Genomic DNA, 20,100 nt, shown 5'->3' with positions numbered 1-20,100 from the left:
AATCTTGTCAGTAAATAATTACTCTATGCATAATGTTGATGATTAAGTTATTTTTCTTATTCAGAGATAGTACTTAGTGATGTTTTCAGTTTGCATCATTAATAAGTGACAAAGTTGAAATGTGCTTTTTCTATTTTGTCTAACTTTCAGAGAACAAAGGCAGTGAGAGTATTCTCAAAGAGTACTCAAAGTTAAACAATTGTTTAATGTCTCCAGGCACCAGATATAGAGAAACAGTGAATGGAATGAAAACAGGCAGGCCAATGACATTTCAGAGCATGACGAGGCGCAGAATGTGCCAAAAGCACAAATAACAGATGTCGCGTCACTGGCCAAGAAATATGCAACAAAGCCATACATATGCAAGCACAATCTGGCAATATAGTAGATGAGACATCCCTCCCTATATAGACCTGACACAAAGGATGATGAGGCCCATCTCTTTTCATTAAGATTTTGTTTTTAGCTTCATAAATTGCATTAGGCACTGCATCTCTCAGTACAGTGCGTTACTCTTATTAATGACTCAAGTCAAGAGCAGGGATGCTGTCTTCTGATTCGCTGTCTCCTCGAGGCACGACGCCCAAAGAGCAGGCAAAGCAAATTAATTGGATGAGCAGAAATGCAGACAGTGGAAAATTGGAGCTCTCGATCTCGTAATGCATTCATCATTTCTTTTTCTTGTTTTTGTGCCACTGTTGGATGCTCACTAGTTCTTAAAAGTACGCTCACTGCAGTCTGCTCACAACTGCATTTCAATTTGTCTTCATTTGGACGTTGTTGCTTTTACATTCAAGGTTGTGTTTAAACTATTGATGACAAAAGCACTCCACGGATATAAAACGGACAGCACTCATTTTCAAGTATTCAAAAATGGGTCATATTATATACATACACTGAACAAAATTATAATGCAACACTTTTGTTATTGACCCCATTTTTCATTAGCTGAACTCAAAGATCTAACACTTTTTCTATGTACACAAAAGGCCTATTTCTCTCAAATATTGTTCACAAATCAGTCCAAATCTGTGTTAGTGGGCACTTCTCCTTTGCCGAGATAATACATCCACCTCACAGGTGTGGCATATCAAGATTCTGATTAGACAGCATGATTATTGGACAGGTGTAGGTAGGTGTGTGTGTGTGTGTGTGTTGGGGGGCTGCCTCACGCAGTGCAACACATCTCCTTCACATAGAGTTGATCAGGTTGTTGATTGTGGCCTGTGGAGTGTTGGTTCACTCCTCTTCAATGGCTGTGCAGGGTTGCTGGATATTGGCAGGACCTGGAACACGCTGTCGTATACGCCGATCCAGAGCATTCCCAAACTTGCTCAATGGGTGACATGTCTGGTGAGTATGCTGGCCATGCAAGAACTGGGATGTTTTCAGCTTCCAGGAATTGTGTACAGATCCTTGTAACATGGGGCTGTGCATTATCATGCTGCAACATGAGGTGATGGTCGTGGTTGAATGGCACAACTATGGTCCTCAGGATCTCGTCACGAGGATCTCGTCCGTGCATTCAAAATGCCATCAATAAAATGCACCTGTGTTCGTTATCCATAACATACGCCAACCCATACCATAACCCCACTGCCACCATGGGCCACTTGATCCACAACGTTGACATCAGCAAACCGCTCACACACACGACGCCATACACACTGTCTGACATCTGCCCTGTACAGTGAAAACCGGGATTCGTCCGTGAAGAGAACACCTCTCCAAAGTGCCAGATGCCATCGAATGTGAGCATTTGCCCACTCAAGTCGGTTACGACGTCGAACTGCAGTCAGGTCGAGACCCCGATGAGGATGACGAACATGCAGATGAGCTTCCCTGAGACGGTTTCTGACAGTTTTTGCAGAAATTCTTTGGCTATGCAAACCGATTGTTGCAGCAGCTTTCCGGGTGGGTGGTCTCAGAAGATCATGGAGGTGAAGATGCTGGATGTGGAGGTCCTGGGCTGGTGTGGTTACACGTGGTCTGCGGTTGTGAGGCCGGTTGGATGTACTGCCAAATTCTCTGAAACGCCTTTGGAGACGGCTTATAGTAGAAAAATGAACATTCAATTCACGGGCAACAGCTCTGGTGGACATTCCTGCAGTCAGCATGCCAATTGCACGCTCCCTCAAATCTTGTGACATCTGTGGCAATGTGCTGTGTGATAAAACTGCACATTTTAGAGTGGCCTTTTATTGTGGCCAGCCTTGTGCATTGCACACTTGTGCAATTATCATACTGTCTAATCAGCATCTTGATATGCCACACCTGTGAGGTGGATGGATTATCTCAGCAAAGGAGAAGTGCTCACTAACACAGATTTAGACAGATTTGTGAACAATATTTGAGCGAAATAGGGCCCTATCTTGCACCCAGCGCAATTGACTTTGTACACCGACACATGTATTATTCCTATTTTGCACCCGACGCACAGCGGACTTTTCCCTCCACAGATGCATGTCGGTAAATTAGGGAATGAAGTTGCGCTCCCGGGGGCAGTTCAGCGAAAAGAGGAGGCGTGTTCTGGCGCAAACGTTCCCTGGTGCTACTTTGCAGTTACAGAAAACAATTCCGCCACAGTCCAGGAAAAACCTAGTCTAAGTCAGTGGCGTGTTATTCAGATGCTATTTTAAGGGCGCATGCTTGGCCATACGCGTGTGCACAACGCACATACACTTTGCTTCTCTCGTTTACACAGATGCAGCAGTTTCCATTTTTCCAAATCATACATAATTACAAGGAAAAATATTACCACACGAGGGAAATCATTGTGGTGTCCATGAAGCTTACACATTTACCCAAATTATTACACGACTGTTTAACCTAAGCTAATTTGGGTGGGTTTCTCCCATCCTCATACAATGTCACTTCTCTGTCTTTTACGGCCCTGACAAGAACATCGGTCTCCTCGTCAGTGAACCGCTCGTGTCGTGCGGCTGGCAAATCCGCCATCATAATAGCAATCCGCCATGAAACAAGCACACCTGATTTTAAAGGGAATGTGAGATGACGCTCTGATTGGTTTATTTCACGTTACGCCCAAACCACACCAATGAGTAATGGAGCTACATTACTCATAGGAGTGGTTTATTTCACGTTACGCCCAAACCAAAACTATGAGTAATGGAGCTACTTCAGACCAACCCATTTTAGATTTGCATCGGGTGCAAGAGTAATTTATCCCGCCGGTATAATAGCAACAGCGCCTGAGATCCGCCCACAAAGTTACTTGCGTTTGATACTTGCATTTCAGATTGTTAAAATTGGGCCCAAAGGCTTTTTGTGTACATAGAAAAAGTTTTAGATCTTGAGGTCAGCTCATGAAAGATGGGGGCAAAAACAAAAGTGTTGCGTTTATAATTTTGTTCAGTGTATATAAAATGCATGTTTGAGCTGTCTCAACTGAAGGCAACTTGTACTGACATATCTAAAAATATATAAAAAGCGTATGCGTGTGTGTGTGTGTGTATGTGTGTGTGTGTGTGTGTGTGTGTGTATATATATATATATATATATATATATATATGTATATATATATACAGTATATATATATATATACACATATACAGATTATGTTTTGGTGTAAATGCTATCATAGGATATCAAAGATGCTGTTGAAAAATGTCCAATAGTTAAAATCATATGGTATAATAATAATAATGAAAATGCATTTAGTAATTTAGTGATATTAAGTTGTCTCTTATATGCACCTGTGTGAAGGACTCTAAGCATCAAACAGAGCCCCTGGTGTACTACAAGTCTTCAGGTGCTATAAGATCCTTAGGTTCTTGTACCAGCTGATTGTGTGCAATAACAACAGCCTGATTGGGGCAAATTATGTTTGGCTTTTCAATAATGTGCAGTAGCTCACCTCTGGCATTTAAGTTGCTCTTTCAAGCTCTGCTACAGATGTGGGACATCTGTATCCAGCATGAGAACATACAATATTTAAAACACACTCTTGCCTGAGCATAATGGCACAAAGACAAATAAGACTATGGAAGTATTCATGTTCTGCAGAAAGGATTTTGATTAGGTCGAGCTGAAAATGACCATGAGAAGTAATGTGTGATTCCGCAGGCATACTGAAGCCATTGCAGATTTCTTTTTCGGTGGAAAAACAGAGATGTGCAATTATACTTTGTCTGAAGTGTAAACACACACAATGAATTGTAGGCATGTTTTTCTTTCCAAAAATCCCCCACTGGAAAAGTATCTTTATTATTCTCATAAAAATGAATTGGGAGCTTTGGTAACTTGAATTGGTAACACTTTAGTTTGGGTCCAATTCTCACTATTAACTAGTTGCTTATTAGCATGTATGTATATTACCAAAATATTGGCTGTTTATTAGTACTTATAAAGCACATATTAATCCCTTATCCTGCATGATCATATTCCACATCCCTTAATCCTACCCAATATCTAAACTTAACAACAGTACTAAGTATTAATAAGTAGTACTTAGAATTTTATTGAGGCGAAGGTCTTAGTTTACTAGTTAGTTAATAGTGAGAATAGGACCCTAAACTAAAGTGTGACCCTTTAATTTGTTTATCCCTACACTAAACCACACATCTGTATCTGTCATGCTTAAAATAATGAGTCCTCAAGTAAGTAAATTGTCATGTCAACTGCATTGGTCATTATCTTTTATTTTAATCTTGCAAGATAGACGCATTTATCATGGCTGAAAACATTAACTATTACAACAGGTCACTCTCAGCAACAGTCTCTGTATGTATTAGGCTACTTCAATGTAATCATATAACCACTATTGAATATCATGTTTGACAGATACTGTATAGCCTAACAAGCTAAACTTGCTTTGACTGATGGAGAACACAGCAGTGAAAAAACAGAAATGCAAATTCATTTCACAGTGCAAATAAAAGGAATCTGCTAAATGAAATTGTAACAAAGTTCGTCTTTATGGAGGAAGAAGGAGACAGGGTCGGCGAGATTGGGACTCGTACGTTGTTTATTTCAACCAAAAATAATAAATGTTGTGCACACAGCACGTTCACCGTAGTTTTACTACAGCAACACAATAATTCAAATAATAACTCATTCCACGCTGGTTCAGCTTCAAGGTCTTCCACAGCTTTGCATAAACTCTTTCCGTGCTCCTTTCAGCTGTCCCAGTTTTCCTCTTTGTTCACGCACGAGTCACCAGTCCTCCTCTCTCTCCTCATTCTCTCAGTCTGTGGGTTTTTATGCGTCTCCCCACGCCAATCACTGCAATTAGACACAGGTGTTTATCATTTGCACTTGACCCACTTACTCACCGCCGCTCCCTCTGACTCGTCTCTCACTACAGACGGCGCTAAAACCACGCCCCCCTCATCACATACCCCCACCGCCCGACTCAGGCCGGGGAACCGTCCGGCCTGCAGCCCCCCCCCCCCCCTCCTGGAGAGAAAGTCGGCCACAGCCATCTGCGTCCCCGGCCTGTGGACCACCTGAAATTTAAACGGTTGTAAAGCCAGATACCAACGGGTGATCCGCGCGTTGGTATCTTTCATGCGGTGGAGCCACTGAAGGGGAGCGTGGTCCGAACACAGGGTAAACTCCCGGCCCAGGAGGTAGTATCGGAGGGTGAGGACAGCCCAACGGATGGCCAAACACTCCTTTTCTATGGTGCTGTACATCGTCTCTCTCTTGGAAAGCTTCCGACTGATGTACAGCACCGGCCGTTCCTCCCCCTCCACCTCCTGGGACAGGACCGCACCCAAACCCCTGTCCGAGGCATCCGTCTGTAGGACAAAAGGGAGAGAAAAGTCAGGAGCATGCAAAAGCGGTCCGCCGCACAGAGCAGCCTTTATGTTGGTAAAAGCCTGCTGGCACTGCTCCGTCCACTGAACCGTATCTGGAGCGCCCTTTTTAGTTAGATCAGTCAGCGGGCTAGCGAGGTCCGAATAATTGGGAACGAACCGTCTATAGTATCCCGCTAGCCCCAGGAACTGTCTAACCTCCTTTTTGGTCTTAGGACTCGGACAGGTCGCAACCGCAGCAGTCTTATCAATTTGGGGACGCACCTGTCCATGTCCTAAGTGGAAGCCCAGATACCTTACTTCAACCCGCCCAATTGCACACTTCTTCGGGTTGGCCGTGAGCCCAGCTCTTCTCAGCGTTTTCAGAACAGCACGCAAATACTGCATATGTCGCTGCCAATCATTACTATAAATAATGATGTCATCTAGATAAGCAGCGGCATATGCAGCATGCGGCCGGAGAATTCGGTCCATTAAACGCTGAAAAGTCGCCGGTGCCCCAAACAACCCGAACGGAAGTGTGACAAATTGGTGCAATCCGAACGGCGTGGTAAAAGCTGTTTTTTCTTTAGACATTGGAGATAAGGGGATCTGCCAATAACCTTTTGTTAAGTCCAGTGTCGAATAAAAGCGAGCAGAACCAAGCCGATCAAGCAACTCGTCAATCCGGGGCATTGGATACGCATCAAACTTAGACACCGCGTTCACCTTCCTATAATCCACACAGAACCGAATCGAGCCGTCAGGTTTTGGTACCAAAACGATCGGGCTCGCCCAGTCACTGTTGGACTCTTCTATGACCCCCATGTCCAGCATTGTCTCTAATTCGGCCTGAACGGTTTTCTTTTTATGTTCAGGTAAACGATACGGGCGGCAACGTACCACGACCCCCGGATCTGTCTCAACGTGGTGCTGAATGAGGTTCGTTCGACCAGGCAGGGGCGAGAACACATCGGCAAATTCTGCCTGTAGGGATGTGATGTCAGCGAGCTGCGAGAGCGAGAGGTGATCACCAGAGGGAGCCAGAGCGAATGACTGGGATTTAACATACGCTTCTGGCCCGAGATCCTCCTCTCCAGTCACCACCGTCGCCAGCATCACTGCCTCAGCCTCAACCCATTTTTTTAGCAGGTTGAGGTGGTAAATCTGACGTCCCCCACCCCGATCCGATCGAATTACCTCATAGTTGAGATCACCAACTCGCCGTGTGACCTCAAACGGCCCTTGCCACTTTGCGAGTAATTTCGAGCTGGACGTGGGAAGTAATACAAGTACCTTATCTCCCGGTGAGAATTGACGCAGTTTAGCCCCCCTATTGTATTGCTGTCTCTGTCTGTCCTGGGCCTGTAACAAATTCTCCAAAGAGAGCCGCCCCAATGTGTGGAGTTTTGTTCTCAGGTCCAGGACATACTGAATTTCGTTCTTACTAGCGGACGGTCCGTCCTCCCAAACCTCCCTCAGTACATCCAACACCCCACGGGGCTGGCGACCGAAAAGAAGCTCGAAGGGGGAAAACCCCGTGGAGGCTTGGGGGACCTCGCGTACAGCAAACAGAAGGGGTTCCAACCATTTATCCCAATTTTTGGCGTCTTCGTGAACGAACTTACGAATCATGGTTTTCAATGTGCGATTAAACCGTTCGACCAGGCCGTCCGTTTGTGGGTGATAGACGCTGGTGCGAATCGATTTAATGCCCAACAATTCGTAAAGCTCGCGTACCGTTCGTGACATAAACGCCGTGCCTTGATCGGTGAGGATCTCCTTAGGGATCCCCACCCGGGAGATTAAAGAAAACAGCGCGCTTGCCACACTCTTAGCGGAGATATTGCGAAGCGGGACTGCTTCTGGGTATCGTGTTGCGTAATCTACCAAGACTAACGCAAAACGATGCCCTCGTGCTGACCGTTCTAATGGCCCGATGAGGTCCATACCAATTCGTTCAAAGGGGACCTGCATCAGCGGAAGGGGGCACAAGGGTGCTTTTGGGTTGGCCGGTGGATTAACCAACTGACATTCACGACAAGACGCGCACCACCTGCGCACGTTCTCGTGAATGCCCGGCCAAAAGAATCGGGCCATGAGACGGTTTAGTGTCGCCGTTTGCCCCAAATGACCGGCCATCGGATTACAATGAGCCGCCTGGAAAAGCATTTCCCGACGGCTCTTTGGTACTAACAACTGGGTTGTATCCTCCTTTGTCTGGGCGTCTTGGGTCACCCGATACAACCTATCTTCTATCACACAAAAATAGGGGTAAGAGAGCGGTTGGTCCGGGTGGAGTAGCTGACCGTCGATGGAACGGACCTGGTCAAACGCGCGTTTTAGCGTCTCATCCTGGGACTGCTCTAGGGGAAAATCATCGCGCTCGGAGAGGATATTTCCCTCCAAAGTGCTCTCTTCCCCTACAGCAGTACCCAGAGGCCCCGGTACAGCATCCCCCACCTGAATCACCGCTGTCTTCCCCTGGTGCTTCTTTTCCCAAGAGACATCCGCACATAAAACCCCCAATAACTTCTTGAAACCAGGCCAATCGGTACCCAAGATTAGCGGATGTCGGAGGTGCGGGTTAATTGCAACCTCCACACTATGTTTTTGTCCCCTAAATAGAATTTCTACCGACATTAAAGGATAACTCACCACCACACCGTGCACACACCGCACCTTAACCACGCGGCTGTTATCCAATGGCCCAGATCGAACCAGGCTTTGATGAATCGAGGTTTGGTTGCATCCTGAATCCACCAAAGCCTGATAAGTACCCCCCTTTATACTCACTGGTATTTGGTACGGGCCGGCTTGATCGGGGGCGGCCTTTGGCGCGTCGGGGACCCGAACCAGTGTCCCCACCTCCATCACCGGGCACCTGTCGATGAAGTGGCCCGGGTCCCCACAGCGCCAACAGGCCGGCCCAGGTTTTACCGCTGTTCCAGCGGCAGGAAGTGGGCCAAGGGATTGACGTGGGGAGAGAGGCGCCAGCTGCGCCAGGGTGGAAAGTTCCCCAGCCGGTGTCCCCCTCGTCGCCGTCCTCGCGGCCGCGCCATTGTCACCGGACCACCCGGACCTCCACCTCGGCGCTGGTCTGGGTGCAAAGCCTCCTCGCGACCTAGGAAGGGGAACAGGCTTTGTAGAAAGGGAGGGGGTAGAGGCCGGGGAAGAGAGAGAGAGAGAGGGGGAGAGAGAGACAGATGGAAGGGTTTCGCCGACCCCAGAGCACGCCACCATGTGATCCTCCGCCAGTTGGATGGCCTGGTCCAGCGACGTCGGGCGGTGGCACTGGACCCACTGTGCAGTTTTCTTGGGGAGCTTCACGATAAACTGTTCCAGTACCACCTGGTCGATAATCTGCTCGACGTCGCTTCCCCCGGCCATCAGCCATTTGCGGCAGGAGTCCCGGAGCTGTTGCGCCATCACGAAGGGCCGGCCGGACTCGTCGAGTGTCAGAGACCTGAAGCGCTGGCGATGCTGTTCCGTGGTCCGACCGACCCGTTGCAGGATGGCGCGCCGTAGGTCTTGATAGACCAGGAGACTCGCGACAGGCAGCTGGTGGGCGGCAACCTGCGACTCCCCTGACAGCAGCGGGATGAGACGCAGTGGCCAGTCTGCCCTGGGCCAGCCCCGGGTCTCGGCCATCCTTTCGAAGAGGTCCAGGAACGCCTCCGGGTCGTCAGCTGGACCCATCTTCGATAAGGTGAGCGGCAAGGCCGAGTCTGATGTTGGAGTGGGGCTGGCCGGAGTCTCCCGGTCCAAACAGCTCCGGAACAACTCGCGGTCTTCCTGTTGCCCTTGGAGCAGCGCCTGAAAGCGCCGCTCGTGCTCCTCCTTAACACTCAGGAGGGCCTGATGTTGGTCTCTTTGAAGAGCCGCGAGTGACTGGATGATGTCCGCAAACGGCGTTCCTGACGGGTTCTGCATGGCGGCGGCCGATCTCCTTCTTCCCGGGTTCCGGCACCAGTGTAACAAAGTTCGTCTTTATGGAGGAAGAAGGAGACAGGGTCGGCGAGATTGGGACTCGTACGTTGTTTATTTCAACCAAAAATAATAAATGTTGTGCACACAGCACGTTCACCGTAGTTTTACTACAGCAACACAATAATTCAAATAATAACTCATTCCACGCTGGTTCAGCTTCAAGGTCTTCCACAGCTTTGCATAAACTCTTTCCGTGCTCCTTTCAGCTGTCCCAGTTTTCCTCTTTGTTCACGCACGAGTCACCAGTCCTCCTCTCTCTCCTCATTCTCTCAGTCTGTGGGTTTTTATGCGTCTCCCCACGCCAATCACTGCAATTAGACACAGGTGTTTATCATTTGCACTTGACCCACTTACTCACCGCCGCTCCCTCTGACTCGTCTCTCACTACAGACGGCGCTAAAACCACGCCCCCCTCATCACAGAAATCAATAAAGGGGAAGCGATATGATCATCATCAAGGGTAAATAAAGGGGACGTGAATGCGCCATAATGGTCTGAATAGCGAACAAGAGACAGATTGTGCCTCTATTTGTGTTGTTGTCAGGATAATTACAAACTTCCTTTTGCCCAGTGAGGCTTAGCACAAGTCCTCCTGACGTGCATTTCTCTCTTCCCGTGTCTCTCCATGACAGAGTGAGCACTCTCATCTCTGGTTCTGTTTTCATTCTGCCGGCATCCTTTTTCATCAGCAGCATCAATTTATTATCAGATAAACAAAAACAGTCATTACATTACGATCCAGGATCTGTTGGGATGATTGTTCAATTGAAAGTTTAAATATTATTATAATGGCAATTCCATGAGGGATTACAATACAATCAGAAGCATTTTTAGGAGAGAAGCAAAATTATTGTATTTATATACATCCTTTCTTCTTACAGCAAATCACACAGCGAAGAGGGAAACGCCATTCGATGCCTTTTTCACAAGCACACACACACAATTACACACTATGACAATGTTGGCAAGCTAACAACAGAAATTTCTTACTGCTTGAAAAGGCTCATCATCATATTAATGGTAACAGATAAAATATGCCATATATTGAGCTGGGGCCCAAATTCCCAATGCGGAGTATTCAAACACAGAGAGAAATGACAAAAAGAAAATCTCAGTTTTTTATTACATGTTTTTTTCCCTGATTCTTTTAAAATGCGCTATTCAGTCCTTTCCTCTTCTGACACACGGTAATATATCCGAGGCAAGTGCTGAATATAAATCAAGTTTTTCTTCTGTGAAATATGATAATCTGTAAATTAGTAATAATTGGAACTGAGAAAATGTGGGCTGCTAAATGACTTGTCTAAACCATATGTGCACTAACAAAAAGAAGCACACTGACTTCACCTTAACCCCACATTGACGCACACACACTCACAAACACACAATGGGCCCATCTGTACCACAGATAGGGTATTAAAAATATAATGAACATCTGACAAAATATTTCATTTCAATATTGCCAGCATGCCTTAAAATGAAGGAGATCCTATCTCTCCCACTCTTGACATGAATGTAGCTAGATGCTTGCATTACTGTAACTCAGTATGCTATCTTACATTTTGAAGCACTTGGCACACTTTTGCATGTGAGAGATTTCTATGGGCTAAATTCTAAGAATTCTAATCAGAATAGGCAGTTCTCTTACACACGCACACACGCACACGCACACACACACACACACACACACACACACACACACACACACACACACACACACACACACACACACACACACACACACACACACACACACACACACACACACACACACACACACACACACACACACACACACACACACACACACACACACACACACACACACACACACACACACACACACAAACACACACGTACATGTGACTGGTTATGGAAATCAGCACTTGCCATGTAAATAGCCCTTTATCAGGAAACTGTGCCATTTATGCCTGAAATCTTCAGGATTTTTAAATCATTTCCTATGAAAAGGTTACTGCTGAACATCCAAGCAAACATATTTCTCCCACATAAAGTACCAGGACCATAACCAGCATTTATACAGTACACTGTCAGAAAATAAATATGTGCAAAAATTTACATTTTTATGGGTACAACAGCTTGTCACCCTTAAAGGTCAAAAGATGTCCCACCGAACACCGAATTCCGAGTAGTAATATGGACCCTTAAGGTAACACTATCAATCAATTTACTGTATGTAAACAAGGTACAAAGTTGTTCCTTTAAAGGTACTGCTTAAGTGATAAGCTGTTATACCACCCCTAAAGGTAACATTTTTGCATATTATTTTCGAGTGTATATTGAGGAACCATCAAAGTTTCACTCAGTTTATATAAAATAAATAAATATGATTCACTCATCTATACTTCATGTGAATGCCGACCCTGTAAATGTGTGGTTGAATGTTGAGGGACTGAGGGCAGTTCAAAATAAAAATTAAATAAATAAATAAAAGCTTATTAGCTAATATCATCACAACACATAAGATTATCTAGGCAATATTCTTGGCCAGGCCAATATGACAAGTTACTTCTAGTCAGCATCATAAAGTGTTAGAAGATATTAAGCAGACAGTAATACTCTGACTGCTAATTGGCATGTCGTGGCAAAGTTACTTATAGTTAGTAGATTGTCTAAAATTTTATCAAACTTGTTTCTGTTTGAAGTCTTTAAAAAATCAAAATCAAAATTATAACGTTAACAAATATGATGTCAGAAAGATCAAACAATTTCTATAGTGGAAAATGTCACAACAGATTATTCAGATGAATTTCAGAATTATAATTGTATAAAATTCATTAAAATGTGTTGGTGATGAATGAGGACATGCTGACTGCTCAAATCAAATTATCGCTTTATTTTAACATATCTTTAACCTTTCACACTTAATCTAACAGCTAAGAGTTAAATATATCCAATAATGTCACTGCTCACTACATGAGATTTCTTGAGTAGCATCATTTCTGGAGAATAAACCAAATCGCACACCTTTTTGTACGATCAACTCTGATAGGAAATGTTGTTAGAATGTTTACTTGTATCTTACCTTATAAAACCAATTAGCTGATGTTGAGGTGGTAATGATTATGTGTAAAAAAAATGTAACAGTTGTCCAAGTTTTTTTAAAATTATTATTATTATTATTTTTTACATATTTACTGTATTTACATATTATTTAACATTATATTCACCTGTCCAAGGTATTCAGTGTCTTCAGCCTGAGGCTTTGTGGGATAGGCTCCAGCCCTCCCCATGACCCGAAAGAGGATAAAGAAGGTATAGAAGATGGATAGCTGGATATATTATATTTTGCCCACGCAAATACTAGTGTAATATGTATCTCACGCTCACTGAGTGGAAGCTAAACAAATGTTTAAATAATAAAGCTTTATGAGCATTAAAATGCAATACTTTACACATAATACAGCATCAGCATCAACTCAATATGAATTTTTGTTGCAACATATAATTTAATATCAATTCATTCAAAGCAATATTGCACTCATGTAATCTAAAAAGGATCAAATATGAGTTTCCATCAAAATGAAACTGGGAGCTAATCTAACTAAATTGTAATCGTAGATTCATTCTGAAAAATGGAAGGCAGCTTTTGGATAATTGTTTGACAGGCATCTTTTTACCCAAACAGAAGTGGCTTTAGTATCCGTGGAAACATATTCTTTGAAAAGGACTGATTAAATGTCAGAAATGTGAGTTAGCCATTTAACCGCATTGCTTTGTCTGTCTGTTTTGTCCCAGTTAATCTCGTTTTCCATCCTAGAATACACCATAGCCTGCTTTATTAGATATGCTTATGAGTAACCAATAAAAAGAATGGAAAAGGAAGAGGAAAATATTAAAATGAAAATGGCAATGGCATGCTATTGTGGGTTCAACAGGACTAAATCCAAATAAAGATCTTCAAGTTACTATGACGTTTTAATCTGTTATTATTTTTCATGTCCCATCTCACAATGACTGTGCAGTGCTTCAGTGAATTAATAGTTTATAAATATGTGATTGTTGTCTAAGAAGATGTAGGAGGAGGATACTAGAGGAAAGTAAAGGTATTTGTTAATTGTGTGTAATACGTGCAAGGCACGCTTAACATGGCTTTAGTGCTGGCACAGTGGATTAAGACTTAAAACTGAAGCTTGATTTCACTCTGTGCAGTTTTCTTAATTAGAGCAGCAAAATAAAATAAAAATAATTCATAAACAAACTGCAACACTCTAATTTGTGTTACAGAGATTGATCTAGTGATTTGGATTGTTCTGCATCACACATTATCTCAATCAAAGGATGTTGAATGGCATCACATTTGGCATTCGAGTCAATATGTTTTCTCTTTAGTCAGGTTTTAAAATCTGATTACAGTAATTTAATTCACTGTGAGTGTGTCATCATATGTATTGGGGGAAGAATTTCAGTCTAGAATACAACGACAACTGTTTTGACATCAATTGTTGTAACAAAAGATGTATTTTACAGGTGCACTTTATGTGTCCCCCGGTGGTGAACGTGATTTTACAGAGTACAACATTTTCCTGGATCAACATCTTTGTTGGAACATTGCAATCAACCAATCAGATTAGAGGGACAGTTTACAGTTTATGTCAACTATATGTTTTCAACCAAGTGCTTCTACATCAGTGTTATTGACCAATCATTTCCCTCTAATTTCAGGGATATGTTATGGGTATAGGGTTAAGTTTAGGGGTAGTGGTAGCGATAGGACAATTTTCAGACAGGAATGTTGCTCCAAAAAATATGTTGATCCAGGAACATGCCTTACTTGGCAAAATCACAGTGACCGTGAGCTGGTCTACCACGAGAACAGGTAACTTTGTGCAGAGGTGAGAAATTCATTTATTTTCAATTGTCATAAAGCCTGAATTTACACGTAGGCATGCCTTTTAATATTCACAATAGTTATGACATAGAGAGAGAGACACACACATAGACACAGACCAAAAGAAAGGTATAAACAGACATACTGAAATACACATGCAACCTAATCATTTAATTTTCAAATTTTTATTAGAAATCAGAATATCAGCAATATCAAGTTGAACTGAAAAAAATTGTATTTAGTTTGGCCTCCTTTGCTTAATTGATAATATCATGTAAGGATGGTCCACAGAAGGCAAGTTTGTAGAGAACCCAAGTGCAGTTTATTTACAGAACTTGATCAAACATAAAACAAAGGCATGGCAAGGCATGCATAGTGATGTTACATTTGACACTGAAGTTTTAAAACACGTATCGAGTACGCAACGCAATTTCTCATGAAGATCCATGGCGGAGCTCGCATTGTTTTCAGAGAAACACGTGATCAACCGAAGCCTCACTTTCTTTCCAGTCACGTGAAAGCTTAACTTTGCGTGTCGGAAGGTCGGAATGTTTGAACCCAGACAACTACTCTACAGGTTTTCGGAAGTTTAAGTCCATTAACTAACATTTTATTTTATTGTATTTTATAAATAAGCCTATGTTACATGATCATATATTCTGACACATACACAGAATAGAAACCATAAAATAAGTAGACCAACATTTACTTGCATCAAGCAACTCTGTTTTATTAATATAATTGTTACATTTAATTTATTGCCACACTTTAATATGTTAATTATATTATCAAAAACCGGAACATTTAGCATTGTCAGGCTTTTATTTGTGCTTAAAGGGGTGGTAAAATGCCCTTTTCACAAGATGTAAAAAAAATCTCTAATGTCCCCCGAGTGTGTGAGTGTGAAGTTTTAGCACAAAATATCCCAAGGATGTTTTTATATAGCATGTTAAAGTTGTCACTTTTTTAGGGTTAGCAAAAACGCACCGTTTTGTGCCTGGCCCTTTAAATGCAAATGAGCTGTCTCTAAGGGCGGGGTTTTAATAGCTCTTGTGTGTTAACAGCTGCGATTATCTCACGCATACACACTAAAATGACAGAAACTGTTCTGCCTTTAATGTTAAAACAGAGCCAGACAAAGATGGAGAAACTCAAGAAGAAGTGACAACATGTAGAATGCAAAAGGACATCTCTGAATGGTTAGTTGGGCGAATTTATGTTGGTGATGTGGAGTTAACTATCTTCAATTAGCATATTCTGTCATGATAATCTATAAATCGCTTGTATAGGAACTGTTGTGAGATGCACACAGAGTGACTTTTTATTGCATGTGAAAAGAAGGATGCTACAAGTTTGAGCTGACTCACAAATGTAGGCTACTCATATACAACAACTTTTCCTCTTCTCGACATGGACTGCTAGTCCATGTCCCGGGGGCAGGGTTTATGTACATTTAAGGGTTGCTGATGTCACTAACACGGGAGGAATGTCATGTAGTCCCTAACAGCCATTTGTTGTAGTCCTTTTTAAAAAAAGCAAAAAGCTCCCTTGGATTTCAACTTTGAGCATCGTAACTTTGCAGATGTTGTTTATGCTCAAACAGCAACATTACACACTAGCTAAAGTTAGAAAAGTGAAATTGTGTTTTACCACCCCTTTAATGGATAAAACAATGGCGCTGCACATTCAGCTGCTCATAAACATGGCTGCTATAAATTTGACCTGCCACAAGATGGCACTGTTTTTGACACTCTTGATGCTTTGATTCTTTCCTCGAAACATTCAGGGGAAAGCCTCAGTGCTTCACGAGGCTCCATTTACCCATCCCTAGCATGCAACTCGAAACATAACGACTCGGTTACTAACGTAACCTCGGTTCCCCGAGAGGAGGGAACGAGTATTGCGTAATGCTTACGCCATGGGAAAACTCCTTTTCTCGAGAAATATTGAAGTCTTTTTGTAAAACGCATTGCAGCTGCACAGCATACAGCAATGAGCGAGGCAGCTCGGTCATTGGCTGTGCTGCGGCAACTTGCACAAACCAATGACGGGGCGACTCTGAACCCGCTTCCAATGAGCGTGCTTCGCGTCCACGCGCGTCAGAGCCCGCCAAGATGGGCGTGGCCAAGGGCTATATATTGGGCGCCCCGTCGTCTGAGTTCTTTAGGTTCAATCGACTGAAGCAAATTGACCAAGCACAAGCACGGCAGATTACGCAATACTCGTTCCCTCCTCTCAGGGAACCGAGGTTACGTTAGTAACCGAGTCGTTCCCTTTCAAGAGGTCTCTCCTATTGCGTAATGCTTACGCTATGGGAAAGCCATGTAAAACGCCGTGCGTGCTGACTTCGCTTCTATTAAGCCGGAGGCCGGTGCCTGAGCTTTTGAGCGAAGTAATTATCCAACGAGCCAGCCGAAGGCGGGCTTTATAAAGGGACAACGTGGAACGGCCCAAAGGGCGTCCAAAGACACACACAAGCACATTTTTATGTACTGTCATGTATGAAAAATCCTCCACATCAGATGCAAAGATGTGATTCTATGAGGGAGGAGACAATGCTCAGCATGTACACACCCCAGCCTATGCATAGTTAGACCGACAGTATGTTAGAGTGCAATGAGGGGACCTGTAGGTTATAAAACCTGATAAATGTTGACGGTGAGGCCCAGCCTGCAGCCGCACAAATATCTTGAATGGGTATCCCACTCGACCACGCCCACGAGGAGGCCATGCCTCTCGTAGAGTGAGCTCTGATGCCCAAGGGGCACTGAAGGCCCTTGGCTTCATAAGCCAGCGCTATAGCATCAACTATCCAGCGCAATATTCTTTGCTTTGACACAGCCAGACCCTTAGTGCGGCCGCCAAAGCATACGAACAACTGCTCTGTCTGTCTGAACAGGGCAGAACGTTCCAAATATACTCTGAGTGCCCTGACCGGGCAGGGTAAATTAGCGTCACTTTCGTCTGCTGGGGACGATAGGGCGGCCAAAGATATCACCTGTGCTCTGAAAGGAGTAGAGAGCACTTTAGGAATATACCCGTGTCTTGGCCTGAGGACAACCCTGTTGTCGTTAGGTCCAAACTCCAGGCAGGTAGCGCTTGATGACAGCGCGTGCAGGTCGCCCACTCTCTTGACCGGGGCGAGAGCCAGCAAGAGAGCAGTTTTGAGCGAGAGCTGTTTAAGGTGCACAGTTCGGAGGGGTTCGAACGGGGCACGCTTAAGTGCGTCCAGGACCGTGGCCAGGTCCCAAATCGGCACCGAGGGGGGGCGTGGGGGATTTATCCTCCTGGCGCCCCTCAGGAAACGAACAACTAGGTAGTTTTTCCCTAGTGTGCGTCCTTCGACCGGTTCATGTGATGCCGCTATGGCAGCCACATATACTTTGAGCGTGGAGGGGGTGCGGCCTGCCTCCAACAGCTCTTGTAAGAAAACAAGCACACTCGGTACTTCGCATGTCTCAGGATTCAGGTTCCTGGACTTGCACCAGTCACTGAACACCTTCCATTTCTGGGCATATAAGCGCCTCGTAGAGGGCGCTCGCGCCTCAGTGATGGTTCTCAACACTCCACTGGGGAGGTTCCCGGGAATCCGTTGAGGGGCCACGCATGGAGGGCCCACAGATCGGGCGGGGATGAAGGATCGTCCCGTTGGCCTGCCTGAGGAGATCTAGCCTCAGTGGAATCGGCCATGGGGCAGATTGTATCATCTGCATCAGTTCTGGAAACCACGTCTGTTTTTTCCAGAGTGGGGCTACCAGGAGCACTGCACATTTCTCCTCCCTGATCCGACTGATGACCTGAGGTAGCATCGCAACCGGAGGGAAGGCATACAGCGGGCGGCTCGGCCAGACTTGGGCGAGCGCGTCCGTGCTCTTTGAAAAGAAGAGAGGGCAGTGCGTATTTTCCTTGAAGGCAAAGAGGTCGACCTCTGCTCTGCCAAAGGTTTGCCATAACCACTGAATCGTCAGGGGGTGCAGAGACCATTCTCCTGGGAGAACTTTGTCTCTGGACAGCATGTCCGCTCCCTGGTTCAGAACACCTGGCACATGCGTAGCTCTCAGCGAGCGCAGGTTGCGCTGGGACCATAGGAGGAGCTCCCTGGCCATCGAGTGCAGGGAGCTCGATCTGAGTCCACCCTGACGATTTATATGCGAGACTACCGTCATGTTGTCCGTTCGGACTAGGACGTGCTCGTCCTTCAGGTACGGGAGCAGGGCTCTGAGAGCCAAAGCGACCGCTTTCAATTCCAGACAGTTTATATGTAGGCGCTTCTCCGGGTTTGACCACAAGCCGGAGACAGGCCTGCACTCGTAAAGGGCCCCCCAACCTATTTTGGAGGCCTCTGTCGTGATCATTTTTCTCCTTGTGTTTACACCCAAACTCACGCCGGACTGATACCAGTCGACAGCTTTCCAGGGCGTCAGGGCTTTTATGCAGCCGTGATTTGCTCTGATTAAAAAGTGGATGGGGACTCGGCTTTTGAGCCAGCGTTGGAGAGGACGCATGTGCAACAATCCTAGCTGGAGTACAGCTGATGCTGAGGCCATGAGACCGAGCATCCTCTGAAACCGCTTGACGGGGGCGCGCGCGCCCGCTCTGAACGATGTTGCAAGGCGCCGGATAGTGAGCGCGCGCTCTGATGAGAGGCGCGCCGTCATCTGCACTGAGTCTAGCACTATTCCCAGAAAAGAAATATTCTGGCTGGGGGATAGCATGCTCTTTGCAAAATTGATTTTTAGACCTAGGCACTCTAGATGACTGATAATCCAAGACCTGTGTGTCACTAACTGGCTCTCTGATTGTGCTAGTATTAGCCAATCGTCGAGATAATTTAGTATTCGCACTCCCCGCTGTCTCAGGGGGGAAAGTGCTGCATCCATACATTTCGTAAATGTACGGGGTGCCAGTGACAGGCCGAATGGTAGTACTGTGTACTGGTATGACTCTCCCTCGAAAGCGAATCCCAGAAATGGCCTGTGATGAGGCGCTATTGGAATGTGAAAGTAAGCGTCTTTCAGATCCACTGACAGAAACCAATCCCTCGGGCGAACTTGCGCGAGGATATGCTTGGTAGTTATCATTCTGAACGAACGAATCATTAAAGCTTTGTTCAGATGTCTGAAGAAAATAGCGGCTGTAAAAACCTGCCTCGCTCATAGAGGGGGGGACTGTTTCTATAGCGCCTTTCTCTATCAGTTTGAGCATCTCGGTGCGTAGAACATGTGAAACATCTTTTCTCACTTTCGTCTCTACCACCGCTGTGAAGCGGGGCGGTCTGCGAGCGAATTGAAGCGAGTAACCGTGTTTTATTATGTTCAAAACCCATTTCGGCATGTCTGGGATATTTTCCCAAGCTTTCGCTCGCACAGATATGGGCTGAATGTTGGCCGGGGGCGTGTTGCAGTGACATATGGCTCCCGCCAGCGAATCGTTCTGTGTTAACACCGAGCTTACAGCTCTCAACGGCGCGGACGCGCGCTGAGCAGCTCTGCTGAATGC

At 45.1% G+C, this 20,100-nt stretch overlaps 1 protein-coding gene across 1 annotated transcript; it reads right to left on the bottom strand.

Moving 5' to 3' along the window:
- Positions 1-5,177: 5,177 nt before the first annotated feature.
- Positions 5,178-10,027, bottom strand: LOC143729068 (uncharacterized). The gene is made up of 2 exons (XM_077220102.1): positions 8,556-10,027; positions 5,178-5,244 (listed from the first exon to the last, which is right to left on the bottom strand). Exons 1-2 carry the CDS (start codon positions 9,690-9,692, stop codon positions 5,242-5,244), a joined length of 1,140 nt encoding a protein of 379 aa, XP_077076217.1. The 5' UTR covers positions 9,693-10,027; the 3' UTR covers positions 5,178-5,241.
- Between the last annotated feature and the right edge of the window lie 10,073 nt (positions 10,028-20,100).

The sequence above is a fragment of the Siphateles boraxobius genome, unplaced genomic scaffold (genome assembly GCF_051911475.1).
Source record: "Siphateles boraxobius isolate OS27281-9 unplaced genomic scaffold, OSU_SipBor_1 8, whole genome shotgun sequence".
In the NCBI taxonomy this organism is placed as follows: Eukaryota; Metazoa; Chordata; class Actinopteri; order Cypriniformes; family Leuciscidae; genus Siphateles; species Siphateles boraxobius.
Note: the sequence above shows the minus strand (reverse complement) of the source record. Positions and strands in the feature narration are given on the sequence as shown.

What these genes read in the sequence shown, in the direction of transcription:
- LOC143729068 (XM_077220102.1), bottom strand. Translation starts at nt 9,692, where the DNA reads ATGCAGAACCCGTCAGGAACGCCGTTTGCGGACATCATCCAGTCACTC.